At 42.4% G+C, this 18,023-nt stretch overlaps 1 protein-coding gene across 1 annotated transcript in view; it reads right to left on the bottom strand.

The window, feature by feature from the left end:
* The window catches only part of MRPS27 (mitochondrial ribosomal protein S27), a 204,425-nt gene that overhangs the window by 168,997 nt on the left and 17,405 nt on the right, over nucleotides 1-18,023 (bottom strand). The window contains exons 3-4 of the mRNA XM_082253548.1: nucleotides 12,950-13,020; nucleotides 7,663-7,721 (exon numbers count right to left, since the gene is read on the bottom strand). Of these exons, the coding sequence (XP_082109674.1) occupies nucleotides 7,663-7,721; nucleotides 12,950-13,020 (130 nt within the window). The remainder of the gene's footprint in view (nucleotides 1-7,662; nucleotides 7,722-12,949; nucleotides 13,021-18,023) is intronic.

Raw genomic sequence — 18,023 nt, 5'->3', positions numbered from 1 at the left:
AGAAAAGGCTCAATGCTTGCCTATCCTGCAACCCACTCCACCAATGTTTGTTTTGAGATACAGAAGAATCTTCAGCATGCAATGCTTTTGGATGGGTCCGATGTCTGTTCCTCTGCTCAGTGCCATGGTTCAATCCACCAGCCTTGACCCTACCGTGTTCCGAAGAGATGTAGAGACCAGAGAGATGGAACCACAGACAGCAGAGGAGCCCAAACATCTGACACTCCGAAGTGTTGAATGCTGAAGATTGTTCAGTAAGCTTTAGCTATTAAACAGAACAAAGATTGGTGGCACAGGCAATTATTTTCTTTGCAGGTAGGTCTTTACACCCTTACACCTCCAGTGTTGTCCTCCACTGCTGCCAATGCTTACCTTCCCTTCCCTCCCCCATTTCCCACACTGATCTATTTATACACCGGGAGGGAAGAATAAAAAAACAAAAAAACAAAACACTGGTACTTCCAGGTATGGGGAGAGCATGCAGCTCTGAACCCTTCCACCAATGTGACAGTGCTGGTGCTTTGTAATTGGTCACTCAGGCACCCGATGCTCTCGAATTTGATACAAAATATTAAATACCAAATAAAACGTCAGCACCAAAGGAATTTGGCAATCCACCACTAGTGTTTTTAAGATGAAAAAAGTCAGTTTAACTTAGTACGAGGGGCACTTCTTATATTTAATAGAGTTAAAAAAAGAAAAAGTGTGGAAACTTTTCGAAGATCACTTGTGAAAATAAAAAAACTAGGGAGAATGCATTGAAGATTGACTTCAGCTGAACTGTGTGCATTCTAGAGACATCTCAACATTAGGAAGAGAGGAGTTAATTAGGAAGACCTTATACACTCTGTTTTGTTGACATCTCAGGGCTGCCAGGATGTTTTAGCTATTCTGGAACTGGCAGTAATGTTCTCCAATCATTGTGATGGATGGATGTCAGGCCTGAAAAGCTTCTGTTATCTATAATTTCCATACATATTATATACATTAACAATAGAATCCTATTGAAAGGATAAATGTTACTTTTAAAAGGAACATAACTAGGATTTACATTCCTTAATATATCAAGAGTGATTTTATTTGCACAATAACTACATAAAAATGCATCTTTATCAATTCTTGCCTTATGCATAAAATGCTTTACAAATATGATGAGCACTATACATTTAAAATTTTGCACATTATTCACCATTCCGTTTTAAGGTATACTCTTGCAGTGAGCTTTTATTTTCCCTATAGATTTAAAGAAGCAGCAGCAATGTAAAGCCAAATCACACTTTTCTGTCTGTTCTCAAGTACTCCCTTCTGAAGCAAAGTCAGTATTTGCACATTACACCATTCCATTTTGGAGAGTCCTGGCATTGTAACAGAGGGTACATGGCTATTTGCTATAAATGGATTTTGTGCTTTACAATATTTATTAAAAGCTGGCTTTGGAAAATGAGCCTCTTAATTCTTACTGCATGAACAAGTATCAGAATATCAGGTACTAATTGTACAACAATTTTACAATACTTCAGTACACGGTTGCACCGATAACGATATACAGTAGGTGCGGATACTAAGCATTTGCACGACTACTCGTGAAAATGCTCCGATACCTGAAACTGATACCTTTGCAGTGCGATTTTAGCCCATACTAAATTAATTGGCTCAAATCACACTGCAAAGAAGTGCATATTATTTCAACAGGAATGTGGTGCGATTCCTGTCCGAATCACATGCGGTTTCCCCCACCGCTCCTCCCACAGCATGTGATTCAGACAGGAATCACACAGCATTCTTGTTAAAATCACATGTGATTCTTTGCAGGGCGATTTGAGCCAATTTGGTATCGGTAATCAGTGAGTACTTGAGCACACGTATAGATAAAAAAATAGTATTGGTGCAGCCATGATCCAGTTATGTACACCAGTAAAAAGTTTGCATTCAGATTACTGTGTGCACTGTGACTTACATTCTTCTTGAATAAACTAGAACAGTGGTCTCCAAACTGCAGCCCCTGGGCCAGATGAGGCCCTTTGTTTGCCTTTTTCCAGCTCTTTGGGCATTGTTCCTCCCACTGACACCAATGATGAGGCACCAATCCACCACTGACCATAAAGCCTGAAGCATGGTCTACTTCCACTGACAATGGGGCATTTTCTACTCCCACTGGCCACAGTTCAGCACCCCTTAAGTCTAAAGGACAGTAAACTGGACCTTTGTTTAGAAATTTTGGAGACCCCTGAACTAGAAGGGTAAGCAATAAGATGCTATTAGAATTGAACCATCTTCCTCAAGATCAATAAGACGCCACTTAATCGCTCTGACGTCATAGACTAAGTTAATTCTTAAAACTGAACTCCTTGCAAACTGCTATATACACAGATGAAATGTAACGGTTTTGTTGCCAAAGGATTTATAAATCTCACCAGCCAAACCTGTGAATCCAAACAACCCTGCCAGACAGAATTCACAGCCTGGTCACTGACTACACTGCATCCAGGCCCAGGAAATATTCTAGTCTGGGGTTGGTCAATAAAGGAACAGAAGCACACTGATAAGGGCATCCCTCTGCTCTTTCTACCTGTAAGCATGTTTTAGACTTACAGAAGTGTACAGTGTAGAGCTGCACGATTCTGGATAAAATGAGTTTTACAATTTTTTTGCTTAGAATAAAGATCACGATTCCCGGTATAACATCAACTTTCACATTATACAAAAAAAAAAAAAAAAAAAAAAAAAAATCGGGCTAACTTTATGGTTTAGTTTTTTAAAATTCATTAAATTGTATTTTTTCCCAAAAAACTGGGTTTGAAATACTTCTGCGCAAATACAGTGTGAAATAAAAGATTGCAACGATCGCCATTTTATTCTCCAGGGTCTCTGCTAAAAAAAATATATATAGTATCTCACAAAACTGAGTACACCCCTCACATTTTTGTAAATATTTTATTATATCTTTTCATGTGACAACAATGAAGAAATGACACTTTGCTACAATGTAAAGTAGTGAGTGTACAGCTTGTATAACAGTGTACATTTTCTGTCCCCCTTAAAAATAACTCAACACACAGCCAATAATGTCTAAACTGCTGGAAACAAAAGTGAGTACACCCCTAAGTGAAAATGTGCAAATTGGGCCCAATTAGCATTTTTCCCTCCCTGGTGTCATGTGACTCCTTAGTGTAACAAGGTCTCAGGTGTGAATGGGGAACAGGTGTGGTAAATTTGGTGTTGCTCTCACTCTCTCATCCTGGTCACAACATGTTCAACATGGCATCTCATGGCAAAGAACTCTCTGGGGTTCTGAAAAAAAGAATTGTTGCTCTACATAAAGATGGCCTAGGCTATAAGAAGATTGCCAAGACCCTGAAACTGAGCTGCAGCATGGTGGCCAAGACCATACAGTGGTTTAACAGGATAGGGTACACTCAAAACAGGCCTCGCCATGGTCGACCAAAGAAGTTGAGTGCACATGCTCAGTGTCATATCCAGAGGTTGTCTTTGAGAAATAGACATAGGAGTGCTGCCAGCATTGCTGCAGAGGTTAAAGGGGTGGGGGAAGGTCAGCCTGTCAGTGCTTAGACCATACACCGCACACTGCATCAAATTGGTCTGCATGGCTGTCATCCCAGAAGTAAGCCTCTTCTAAAGATGATGCACAAGAAAGCCCACAAACAGTTTGCTGAAGACAAGCAGACTAAGGACATGGATTACTGGAACCATGTCCTGTGGTCTGATGAGACCAAGATAAACTTATTTGGTCCAGATGGTGTCAAGTGTGTGGCGGCAACCAGGCGAGGAGTACAAAGACAAGTGTGTCTTGCCTACAGTCAAGCATGGTGGTGGGAGTGTCATGGTCAGGGGCTGCATGAGTGCTGCCGCAACTGGGGAGCTACTGTTCATTTGGGGAACCACGAATGCCAACATGTACTATGACATACTGAAGCAGAGCATGATCCCCTCCCTTCGGAGACTGGGCTGCAGGGCAGTATTCCAACATAATGACCCCAAACACACCTCCAAGACGACCACTGCCTTGCTAAAGAAGCTGAGGGTAAAGGTGATGGACTGGCTAAGCATGTCTGCAGACCTAAACCCTATTGAGCATCTGTGGGGCATCCTCAAACGGAAGGTGGAGGAGCGCAAGGTCTCTAACATCCACCAGCTCTGTGATGTCACCATGGAAGAGTGGAAGAGGACTCCAGTGGCAACCTGTGAAGCTCTGGTGAACTCCATGTCCAAGAGGGTTAAGGCATTGCTGGAAAATAATGGTGGCCACACAAAATATTGACACTTTGGGCCCAATTTGGACATTTTAACTTAAGGGTGTACTCACTTTTGTTGCCAGTGGTTTAGACATTAATAGCTGCATGTTGAGCTATTTTGAGGGGACAGCAAATTTACACTGTTATACAAGCTGTACACTCACTACTTTACATTGTAGCAAAGTGTAATTTCTTCAGTGTTGTCACATGAAAAGATATAATAAAAGGTTTATAAAATGTGAGGGGTGTACTCACTTTTGTGAGATACTGTATATAAAATGTTTGGGGGTTCTAAGTAATTTTCTAGCAAAAAATACAGATTTTTACTTGTAAGCAGCAAGTGTCGGAAAAAGGCTTAAGCTGTACATACACTAGCCGAAAAATCGTTCTAACTCATTTTCGAAAAACGAAAAATCGGCCGTGAGAGCAGACGATCATGCCATCATGTAATGACTGAATTTCAAACGATAAATCGTTCAATGGATGTTTTTCGCTCAGTTTATCCCATATGCCTAGTGCAAACAGTTAGGCCTAGAAACACATTAACCTTTCAATTTATCGTTCGTTCTGCAGAATTTTCCAAACTGTTCCTTCGATTTTTTGGCTCTGAAAAGTCACAATTGATTTTCTATTTGTGCCCATTAACTGGACGAAAAACGAACAGATTTTTTGGCTAGTGTATGGCCAGCATTAGTCTATAAGAGGTTAAACTGCCTTCCTTAAGTGCCGGTTCACATATGTGCGGCTGCGGCGATCGCATGTAATGTCGGAACGCACTGCTCCTTCATTACCTGCGATCGGCTGTGCGGTGCGAATTCAGCCATACACTTTGAATGGCTAAATTCGCACCGCACCCGCAGCAAAGACGCACAGGACCCTTTTTTGCAGCCGCATCAGGATCGGATCGCACAGTGGTTCACACTTGTGCGATCCGATCCTGTGCGAACTGTAAAGATCGCACTGTGATATGCGATCAAACTGGGGGTGTCTTTAACATTTCATTGACACCCCCAGCTTTATCGCATATGGCAGTGTGAACTGCCAGGGGTGCATTTGCGATGCGGGAACAGGCTGCGAATTCGCAGCCTTCCCGCGTCGCATAAGGGCTCTTTCACACGGCCGCTCCGTGTGTCCACAAATCATCCTATTTTTTTGCGGATGATTTGCGGACATAATGTAAGTCAATGGCATAAGTCAATACCATCCGCTGCCATCCGATTTTCTTCCTTTCAGTTCTGTTCCATTTTTGGAACGGAACAGAACCCTATTTTTTCATCCGTTCAAAAAACGGAAAGGAAGGAAAATCGGATGTCAGCGGTGTCACCCGCTGACATCCGCAATGCCCATAGACTTACATTATGTCCGCATATCATCCGCAAACGGATGGGATGATATGCGGACATACAGAGCGAATGACACAAGTGTCATCCGCTCCGTGAAAAAAAAAAAAACCCGCAGTGGAGCTTTCACACGGAGCGGCCGTGTGAAAGAGGCCTAAGTGTGAACCAGCACTTACAGATGGAAGTTCGTCCCTTTGATCTAACAGAACAAAATGATACATTGTAAAACATCGTGTTTACAGTTATCTCACAACCTTAATGTTGATAAATATTTGCCGAGGCTCTTTTTTTTTTTTCTGCTCTCTCTTTTTGAATTGAGGAAATGCAGTTTTAAGATCGTGAGGGGGTGCATGAATCAAGATCGTGATTTTTTTTATTGAACAATCGTGCAGATTTAGTACAGTGTATTAGAGCCTTAATTTGATAAGAGTGCTACCTCTTTCGTTTCCATTGTAAAGACTGATCTGTGGGGATTGCAAAGGTCTAGTATCAAGATCAACATCCTGATTATTAGTATGGTGATACTAGTACTATATACTATGCCGTTATCCTGGAGCCAGCAAAATGTATCCTTTCCCAACACCATATCTGTCAAGATCCCAAAAGTCCCAAAACCCAAAAATGTAGCTGCAGTCCCCAGTCATTTGTAACATAGCTCTATGTATCACAGATATATTTTCTAAAACACAACAAAATCAAACACTTTCATTGCAAACTAAGAACTCTATTGCTTTGATCAGTAGACTTCAGCCATTCACAACCCAGGTTTCTCAAGAGTTTACTAGGGATTCCTTGAGCTGTGGCAGATTGACCTCCAACTTAATGGTGCTTGCATAGTCCTCAGGCTAACACTACCTGGCAGAGCCAGCAGCATGACAACAATTATCTTTCCATCGGTCCATAAAGGTTTCATACTGACCACTACTGTAAGGAGACTTTCTTTTCACTGGTCCCAATTAACTGGTTTTAGCAGGGGTTCCCCAAAACCTGAAAATTAACTTAAGGTTTCCTATGAAGGCAAAAAGGTTGACCTAGTTCAGTGATGGCAAACCTTGGCTCCCCAGATGTTTTGGAACTACATTCCCCATGATGCTTAACTACACTGCAGAGTGCAGGAGCATCATGGGAAATGTAGTTCCAAAACATCTGGGGTGCCAAGGTTCACTAACAAATGATGTTTTAATGGAAAAAAACTGGATTTAATATTTCTTTGTGTTTGTCTGCCTCCCCTCAGCACACACTGTCCATAGCTCCCAAGTTGTTATTAAGACACACTGCTGCAAACACATATGTTGCCTGCATTTGTCACCTGATGGTGAAATCTGGTACTGCAACACAACAAATTACAGATATTTTATATGGCAAATCATTTTTTGTTTTTTTACCAGGCTGCGGTCAGGTAAGTAGTTAAACTAGAACAGGATAAAGTTGCTGAGGATGTCAATATAGAAATGCAGGAAGTTAGGACCCCTCCGGGATATTACACAAACTGGGAGGGGCTAACTCAAACAGGTGGTTTTTCACTTTCTCTTGGCAATCTGCTTTAACAAAACTCCGGGATAGGCAAAAAATAAAAAATTACCTGTTAGTACACCCCCAAACACAAAACACTAAACAGTTAATAACATTTTGAAAATCAATACCGAGGAAAAAAGTCGAATTGAATTTTTATGACCTCATCTCTGCAATTCAAACGATAACAGCATCAGCTCTGCCAAGGAGGAGGGGGTAACAGCAAGGATTATGATATCCTCTCCTCTCTCTCTTCAGTAAAAGGAAACTACGGTTCCCATCAAGCACAGGGAATTGTAGTGAATGCAGGTAGGTACACTGGGGCTGTACCTGTAAATTATGTCTGAGAGTCTCGGTGTGCCCACCACAACAAGAGGGGCTGAATTACATCACTGATTCCTGGAGAAAGAACGGGGTGTGCCAAGACTAGTGTCTGGGGCAATAGGAGACATAGCAACCACAAACAGGAAACCAAAGAGAATTAACGATTTGATTTAAAAATAAATAGGCCGTTTTAGAGCAATTGTGTGAACTAACAACAGATAATTATTACTTACTTGTACAAGTAGTATTCAGCCTGATCAATCTCTTCTCTTGATTTGACGTTGTCTACAAACTGTAAAAGAAACAGGAAGCATCCAGCAAAGTTGAAAACTTATTTAAAGTAAATGAATTTGATTAATCAACTGAACATATCTAACATTATACACATTTCAAATATTCATCAATGGGAACTATTCCGCTCAGTAGCCATGTGAAAGATGCCGACATTGAATGGCATTGAAGATTGGGGAAGGTGTGCTTGATTGCCAATGTAGAGAAAAGCCGGTGTTTGCTCAAAAGATTTGGGATCCTCATTTGGAGTCCCACTTAACAAAACCAATAGCATGTACATTGACCTAATTGTAACTGCTATATCATAGCCCCCTCACCTCAGCAACCCTGATGTAAAAATCCAGTTGAGAATTTCCTTTTCCTGCTACAATCATAATTTATGAAAGAGGTTGTAAACTCACCTTAAAGTCTTTAATCTATAGGTAAGCCTATATTAAGGCTTACCTATAGGTGCTATAAATATCTCCTAAACATGCACCGTTTAGGAGATATTTACATTGCATGCAGCCGATGACGTCATCGGCGCATGCGCTCTGAAGGAACGGCCACCCGTGCCGTTCCTTCAGAGCCCTATGCCGCGAACAGCGGCTACCGCATGCATGCGCAGGAGTGATGTAATCGCGGCCCCCGGCCAATCAGATGGCCGGAGGACGCGAACGAGGAAGCAGGACGGCCGGACATGTCGGCCGCCCTGTCGCTGAGCAGGCGGCACTGCGGGGGCTTCGTTTTAAGGTAAGTATTTCATAATGAGCTAGTATCCGATGCATACTAGCTCATTATGCCTTTGTCTTTACAGGTTTTTTTTTTTTATGAGGGTTTACTTCCTCTTGAAGACACCACCTTGAAGTTACAGGCATCTACATGTATTTATGAAAGGTGTTCACAGCAAGGAGAGATACACCAAGAAATGTACCAATTCTTGTTGCAAATAGGCCAACAACCCTTTATAAATCAAACTTGTGCCCAGACTATGCACACCAAAGTATTTACATATTTTTAACAAGCATTCCAAAGTATTTTACAACAGGCCCTCATTCACCTCCGTAGCTACAAGCATTGTTTAGAAATATACATATGCTCTACCTAGAGTTAAGCCCCCATTCACACTGGTGTGATTTGTCATGTGATTTGACAGTTCCAAATCGCATGACAAGTTGCACCCCATGGTCGGCAATGGAACCGTTCAAACTGCCATGACTCATGTCACAGTGACTTTGAATAGGGTTCCTGCACAAACTTTTGCCGATTTAATTGCGACCTGCATAGACTTTTGTAGTAGGAATTTGCAATAAAATAGGCAGTACAAATCGCACTGATGAGAAGCTTTGAAATCATGCTTAACTGCTTCCCATCCGCGCTACAGCCTATATACGGCTGCAGCGCGGACTTGAATTTTCGGGAGGCCGTTTTTAAACGGCCTCCCAGAAAGACTCTCCCCGCGCGCTCCCGCGAGCGCGCATCGGGGAGAATCTGTGTCGGCCGTGTCCCTTGGACACGGCCGATCACAGATCGTGGTGAATGGCCAATCACAGCGGCCATTCACCACGTGATCAAGCCGTCCAATGAGAGATGATCTCATATGTAAACATATGAGATCATCTCTCATCGCCGGTGCTCCTTCCTCACACAGACACTGCAGTGTGAGGAAGGAGGGGGAGCCGACAGCCGCTGGGGACACAGAGAAATGTAATCAGGGCACTGATCACCAGTGCCCTGATTACTAAAGGTAAAAAAAACACACACATTGCCCCCCCATCAGTGCCCACAGTGCCCGCCATCAGTGCCCCCATCAGTGCCCATAGTGCTGCCAGTCAGTGCCCATCAGTGCCTGCTCATCTAGGCACTGATGAGCACTGACTGGCAGCACTATGGGCACTGAGTGTGGGCACTGATGGTGCTGCCCATCAGTGCTCATCAGTGCCGCCCATCAGTGCTCATCAGTGCCACCCGTCAGTGTCCATCAGTGCCATCCGCCAGTGCCCATCAGTGCCGCCTATCAGTGCCCATCAGTGCCACCTGTCAGTGCCGCCTCTCAGTGCCCAGCAGTGCCACCTCTCAGTGCCACCTCTCAGTGCCCAGCAGTGCCGCCTATCAGTGCGGCATATTAGTGCCACCTCATCAGTGCCCATAAGTGCCACCTCATCAGTGCCCATAAGTGCCACCTCATCAGTGCCCATCAGTGCAGCCTATCAGTGTCCATCAGTGCCGCCTCATCAGCGCACATCAGTGAGGGAGAAAATTTTATTTTCAAAATTTACTCGCAGAAAATAAGAAAAACTATTTTTTTTTTTTTAAATTTCTGTCTTTTTTCTTTTTTTTTGTAAAAAATAAAAAACCCAGAGATGATTAAATACCACCAAAAGAAAGCTCTATTTGTGTGAAAAAAATGATAAAAATTTCATATGGGTACAGTGTAGCATGACCGCGCAATTGTCATTCAAAGTGTGCGAGCGCTGAAAGCTGAAAATTGGCCTGGATGGGAAGGGGATTTAAGTGCACAGTAGGCAAGTGGTTAAGTAGAACGGCCGCACCGGTGAGAACGGGAAGCTACGGGCTTTTTCTTACCTTTACGAGGCTGAACTGTGCAGGGAGCAGGTGTTACTCAGATTGTCCGCTGTCTCTTCCGCCTCATCCCCCCAGATGTTTCTGTCTTCCCCCCTCACCCCTTTTTTTTTGTGTCTGAGAGGCAATTCAATTGAATGACACCTTATGGCAGAGTCAAGAAAAATGACTTATGTCATCTACCTCCGGAAACCTGCTTAGTGTCTTGGCTTTTGTGGGTGGCTATACTCATGTGTTATCTGCTAGACAGCCAAAGTTTTTGTCATCTGAATCTGCTTAGTGTGACGCTAGGATCCTGTGATCCACTCTTAATAATTGTGTTTTATATGTGACTTTTACCACTCCAGTGTTCGGGTGGTGTTGCTTTTTGTTTTACTTCTTTTACCATTTGCAAATTGTTTTCTATTCAGGTTTTTTTTTTTTTTTTTTTGTCAATTGATGGAAAAATGTAAATAAAGAATGAAAAAAAAAAAAAAAGAAACTTTACCTTTAGGGCCCATCCACTAAACTGGAGCACTTTAGTGTGCGTGTAGCTGTCAATTTCAGCTGCAGTGAGCTGCGTTGAGGGGGTGGTATGATGCAAGATTAAGCGCATTAAAACACTTCATTCAGGTGACATGCGGCGCTATCCAGTGTGCTGTGATAAAATGTCTGCATTTTATCACAGTTCACTGCACAGCACCTGCAGGCTGCATTGCAGTAAGAACAGGGCGCATAGAAAACAATTGTTGTCATTGTTCCAGTGCAAATAAAAATACCAGTCATTTCGGAATGTGCATTGTTTATTGTACTGTTAAAAGTTGTTAATAAACTCTATTCTGATTAAAAAAAAAAAAAAAAAAAAAAACGCCAGTCATAATACTAGTGTGAACGAACCTTTAAAGTTCAAAACAGAGATGCTGAAATCACAAGAACCATCTGCTTTAACTTTCACTACAGTAGAATCTTGACAGCTTGGGAAGAATAATTTAAGTGTACATTAAGGAAAATTCTTTTCTGTAGTAACATAAGATGAAATTGAAGGATTAGTTGGTCAAATTGTGAAATCAATGGTGGCACCATCGGATCACAAAATGAACAAAATTTCTGATTTTTGAAAGAAAATTCATTCGGAATGTAATATGGAAGGTCTAAAACGTTCCCCACACTTCTCAAAAAAATGCTTTTTCGTGGCCAGGAATCTTCTTTTCTTTTGTTGCTCTCAGGCACATTTCTTTTTTGATTACTGTATATTTCTCGATTCTCCAATCATTGATTAGAAATTTGTTTGTTTTTTTCAAAAATTTCCAACATAACCGATCACTCAAATTTGTTGGCCGCACGAGAATCGGCCATTGCCATAGCTCATTAAATAGTGTGAAATTCAAAAGAAAATTCTTCTTTAGGAATTTGACCCATGTATTACCCTGCTTAACATGCAATGATGTTAAACACTTTTGTTGCAAACTAGTACTTAGCACTCAATTGCTTTGAAGGTTGGACATAGGAATTGGGGAGCCCTGGAATGTCCTCTTAGACCCTCTGTCAAGTTTCTATTGATGCCTGTGCCCCCATTAGGGAGATACACCAAGGTGAATATTGCCACTGCTACAGAAAAAGAGGGGGAAATCGACAATTTTAGATTCGTTTTCAGGCTAGGATAAGGGGAAACATTTTGATTGGGATATATGTTCTAGGGACAGCAATCTAATGGCCAGTACACATGATCCAAAATTTGGACAAAAAATACTGCTTTTGAAGCAATCGTACGATCTTTAGATTGTTAGTACAGAACTTTCGAGAGCCGATCACTACAGTTCATCTGATATTATCCGATCAGACAAGCGTGAAGATTTCCATTTAATCAGTACAGTTGTCATCCGAAAATACAATACGAATAAACTACAACACATTTAATCACTTCTGATTTTTTTATTCTGTCATACGAGAATTTTCATAACTTTAGTAACCTCTCCATTTTTGAAAAGGCAACTAGCATGCAAAAAAAAAAAACGGATGACCTGTTGTCCCATTTTCGGATCATGTTAATGGGCCATTAAGCCTAGTACCCAGTGGGTTCAACAAAAAAACTGACAGCCTTGACAATCCGATGTTAGTACAGTGATCTCCCCTGCTGTTCTATTGTGTTCTGACAGTCCCCCACCAGCTATTGGCTGAGAGCGCTGATCGGAAGTTAGTCGGCTGCTGATTTTCTAGCCCTTCGGCTGGCTTCTGTCGGACTGACTGCCATACACACGGGCCGAATGTCAGACAATTTTTGTTGAACTGGCCACTGTCTCCTGACATTCGGCCTGTGTGTACTGGGCCTTAGAACAGAAATCCCCCAACCTTGGAAGGTATTCTCTAGCTTCCTGTCGCATCCCTGGGACTGGAAGTAAAGGGAATTTTTCCTAATGTTACACAAACAGCAAAAAATAAATTATTAAGGGTTTTAAAGCTTCCCTAGTCTATCCAATGCTAAAAAACGAAAGCTTTTGGATATACTTAATGCTTTAAAAAACTTTTATGACAATAGTGTACACACAAGTCCACTTTAAATAAAAAATGTCACACAAAGACAAAAAAATTGCTGGATTGGCCGGTGAACGATCATATAACTCACATGACAACTTAAAGCTCAAATATATATATTTTAAATCAGTTAACCAATAGGCAATATTTACTCACCCGTGCAATTGTAAGGGAGCTAACCGGAAACTTCCTTTCATAGTTCTTATCCATTTGATTTGCAAGGTTAGCTGTGAAGACACAAACATGATTAGTTGAAAATGAGTACAAATTCATTTTAAACTTGACTATTTGTAATTAAAAAAAAAAAAAAAAAAAAGTATTTCCTAGGTGTAGGCACCAAAGCTTTGTGGTATTACGTTTGCTACCCAGATAAGACTCTTCTGTGTGGCAGCCCGGTCTTGGGTGATCGTTACTAAGGACTCAGAGGGGCACAGCAGAATCCTTACTGGCTAATAAAAAAGGCAACAGCATGCACTTTTTGATGCCTGCTCACAGAAAGGTGTTTTGCACTGCAATAGTGACTCATGGGCCCAGCTCACGCCATCTCATGTAAGGCACACACCATACACAAACTGGCCTTCTGTCCCCGCCTTCCTCCTGTAGCATTATCTGCGGTGACAACACAAGAACATCCAGCCGCTACATACATGCAAGGCAAGATTGGTGTGTCTACTACACTAAACAAATTTATAATTTTCATGAGCTGAACTCAAGGATCTAAGACTTTTTCTATGTATACAAAAGGCCTATTTCTCTCAAATATCGTTCACAAATCTGTCTAATACTGGAAATACACTATACGAAAAAGAGGTCGAAATCCGTAATTTGGACAGTTCTTTCGTTTTTCGGCCAGTTAATGGGCACGAAACGGCAATCGGTTGTGACGATTTTGAGCCGAAAAAACGAAGGACAAGTTTGAAAATTTTCTGCCGAACAAACGATAAATTGAAAGGTAATGTGTTTCTCGTCCAAACTGTTTGCACTAGGCATATGTGAAAAGAACAAACAAAAAACTGATTCATTTATGATCATTGAGCGATTTATCGGTCATTACATGATAGCACGATCGTTTGCTCTCATGGCCAAGTGTTCGTTTTTCGAAAATTAGTTTGAACGATTTTTCCTATAGTGTATGGCCAGCATAAATCTGTGTTAGTGAGCACTTCTCCTTTGCCGAGATAATCCATCCACTTCACAGCTGTGGCATATGAAGATGCTGATTAGACAGCATGATTATTGCACAGGTGTGCCTTAGGCTGGCCACAATAAAAGGCCACTCTAAAATGTGCAGTTTTATCACAGCACAATGCCACAGATGTCGCAAATTTTGAGGGAGTGTGCAATTGGCATGCTGACTGCAGGAATGTCCACCAGAGCTGTGGCCCATGAATGTTAATTTCTCTACCATAAGCCGTCTCCAAAGGCATTTTAGAGAATTTGGCAGTACATCCGACCGGCCTCACAACCACAGACCATGTGTAATACCACCAGCCCAGGACCTCCACATCCAGCATCTTCACCTCTAAGATCGTCTGAGACCAGCCACCCGCACAGCTGCTGCAACAAGCGGATTGTACAACCAAAGATTTTCTGCACAAACTGTCAGAAACCGTCTCAGGGAAGCTCATCTGCATGCTCGTCCTCCTCATCGGAGTCTCGACCTGACTCCAATTTTTCGTCGTAACCGACTTGAGTGGGCAAATGCTCATATTCAATGGCGTCTGGCACTTTGGAGAGGTGTTCTCTTCACGGATGGATCCCGGTTTTCACTGTACAGGGCAGATGGCAGACAGTGTGTATGGCGTTGTGTTGGTGAGCAATTTGCTGATGTCAACATTGTGGATCGAGTGGCCCATGGTGGCGGTGAGGTTATGGTATGAGAAGGCGTATGTTATGGACAATGAACACAGGTGCATTTTATTGATGGCATGTTGAATGCACAGAGATACTGCGAGGAGATCCTGAGGTCCTTTGTTGTGCCATTCATCCACGACCATCACCTCATGTTGCAGCATGATAATGCACGGCTTCATGGTGCAAGGATCTGTACACAATTACCGGAAGCTGAAAACATCCCAGTTCTTGCATGGCCAGCATACTCACCAGACATGTCACCCATTGGGCATGTTTGGGATGCTCTGGGTCAGCTTATACAACAGCGTGTTCCAGGTCCTGCTAATATCCAGCAACTTCGCACAGCCATTGAAGAGGAGTGGACCAACATTCCACAGGTCACAATCAACAACCTGATCAACTCTATGTGAAGGAGAGGTGTTGCACTGCATGAGGAAAATGGTGGTAACACCAGATACTGACTGGTTTTCAAACCACCCCGGACCCCCCTATACAGTAAAACGGCACATTTTAGAGTGGCCTTTTATTGTGGCCAGCCTAAGGCACACCTGTGCAATAATCATGCTGTCTAATCAGCATCTTGATATGCCCCACCTGTGAGGTGGATGGATTATCTCGGCATAGGAGAAGTGCTCACTAACACAGATTTAAACAGATTAGTGAACAATATTTGAGAGAAATTAGCCTTTTGTGTACATAGAAAAAAAGTTTTAGATCTTTGAGTTCAGCTCATAAAAAAGTGTTGCGTTTATAATTTTGTTCAGTGTAAAAAAAAAAAAAAATAGTAAAAAACTAGATCTCTGTTTGCCTCATTATTGCTCTGTTAGGTAACCTACACCCCTGGGGCCCAACATGTGGTCCGCAGGCTATTGGACACCAGTCAGATTGCAGAGCGACACCAGAGTGCTGGAATGCTCTGTAGTCCGGCACTGAAAGAGAGAGACTGTACTGTTAGTGGGGTGGTAATACTTTCACTGACTTTATTACCAATACTAGGGGGAGGGGGTATAACACTTTCACTATCTTCATGACCACCAATATGGGGGGGGGGGGGAGTTAAAGTAGAACTATAAGCAAAACTTTTTTTTACATTTTGGATAGAGCAAGGGAGGGTTTTAACCCCTGTCAGTTTATTTTTTGCCACCTGTGTCCCATTGCCAAGATTTTACCTTACTTCCTGCCACTAGCCTCAATGTTGGGGGTTCTTATTGAGGACATGGACACCAGTGCTGCAGTTAGTATTGCAGCCACTAACCATAATGCTGGGGGTTATTATTAAGGCCACTGACACCCATGCTGGGAGGGTTATTATTGTGTCCGCTGACACCCATGCTGGGGGTTATCATTGCGGTCACTGACACCAATGCTGGGGGTTATTATTGAGGCCACTGACACCCATGCTGTGGGTTATTATTGAGGCCACTGACACCCATGCTGTGGGTTATTATTGAGGCCACTGACACCCATGCTGTGGGTTATTATTGAGGCCACTGACACCCATGCTGGGGGTTATTATTGCGGCCACTGACACCAATGCTGGGGGTTATTATTGAGGCCAATGACACCAATGCCGGGGGGTTATTATTGTGACCACTGACACCCATGCTGGGGAGTTGTTATTGTGTCCGCTAACATCAATGCTGGGGGTTTTTATTGCGGCCACTGACACCAATGCTGGGGGTTATTATTTAGGCCGCTGACACCAATGCCGGGGGTTATTATTGTGGCCGCTGACACCCATGCTGGGGGGTTATTATTGTGGCCGCTGACACCAATGCTGGGGGTTATTATTGCGGCCACTGACACCAATGCTGGGGGTTATTATTGAGGCCAATGACACCAATGCCGGGGGGTTATTATTGTGGCCACTGACACCCATGCTGGGGAGTTGTTATTGTGTACGCTAACATCAATGCTGGGGGTTATTATTGTGGCCACTGACCCCAATGCCAGGGGGTTAGGCCTTATGTACACTGCTGCTGATAAATGGACGTGTAGCAAGGTTTCCAGGCCTATGGCCTGATGTGGGTCTGCCATTAGTACCGGTAGTCTCTCCAGCCCATGTGAGCTGTGACCCTGGGTGTGACAACTGAAGCAGCGACAACTCCGGTATCTTTGTTTGTGGGTTTTATTGGAATTAGGGGATGGGAGAAGGGAATGAGTGGGATATTCCTTGAGGCTTAAACTAATTACATGGAAAAAGAGAAGAGAGGGATGAGAGGATCCCACAGCGTATTGGGTTCTCTCAGTCTCTCAAATGGTATTGGGACTTTGTAGGCTAATGGTGGGTATTGATCCTGATGAAAATACATACAACAATATTATATATAAAAATATATCATTTATTTATAAAGACATACAAAATTGTATCAAAGAACATGTGTTCAATACGCAAATAATACATGTACAAGAGACAGTACAGGTTGTCCACTGGATCCCAAAGAGCCTCTCAAAACAAAAGGCAATATATAAAAATAAATTATTTTAACTGAAGTCGGCGTGTACACCACGTGGAGAGGCTGTTTGGTTATATTAGCAGAGACCGGGCTCCTTTATTTGGCAACCCAATTTTGGCTTTTGACAGCAGATCTCTCTAAAGCGGGGGATGCACCGTTTTGATGCTTTATGCAACAAATGCACATTTGAATATTAATCTGTGCTTGGCGGCCATCAAGGGTCAAACGTTTTGGAGCTACATGTGACACGCTCGTACAAGGATCAGATTTCTTACTGACACAAAGACTTAGCACATTAAGCATGCCTGCTCAAATGGACAAGGTTACAGGAATCGTCTGAGGAAGCGACTTGAGCAAAACGCGTCGTGATTCCACATGTTCCACTAGTGCATCCCATGTTATTATGAACTGGTATCATGATCTTATCATGATTTGGTAGATTTTTTTTATATATTGCCTTTTGTTTTGAGAGGCTCTTTGGGATCCAGTGGACAACCTGTACTGTCTCTTGTACATGTATTATTTGCGTATTGAACACATGTTCTTTGATACAATTTTGTATGTCTTTATAAATAAATGATATATTTTTATATATAATATTGTTGTATGTATTTTCATCAGGATCATTACCCACCATTAGCCTACAAAGTCCCAATACCATTTGAGAGACCGAGAGAACCCAATACGCTGTGGGATCCTCTCATCCCTCTCTTCTCTTTTTCCATTTATTTTTAGGGATGTGGCAATAGTGGGACCCAAAGTATGTCTCATCCATCCTTTGTACTTAAACTAATTACAATTGGGACTTTTACTTCTGAAATGCCCGTTGGCGCTACCCCGACGCCAGCCAACGCTCACCGGCACTGAGAATACTCTGCAAAAAAGAAGAAGTGCTGAATCCTCGACTTCTAGTCCAGAAG

This window comes from Pelophylax lessonae (genome assembly GCF_965119305.1).
Source record: "Pelophylax lessonae genome assembly, chromosome: 1".
Classification (NCBI taxonomy): domain Eukaryota; kingdom Metazoa; phylum Chordata; class Amphibia; order Anura; family Ranidae; genus Pelophylax; species Pelophylax lessonae.
This window is presented reverse-complemented; position numbering and strand designations above follow the sequence as displayed.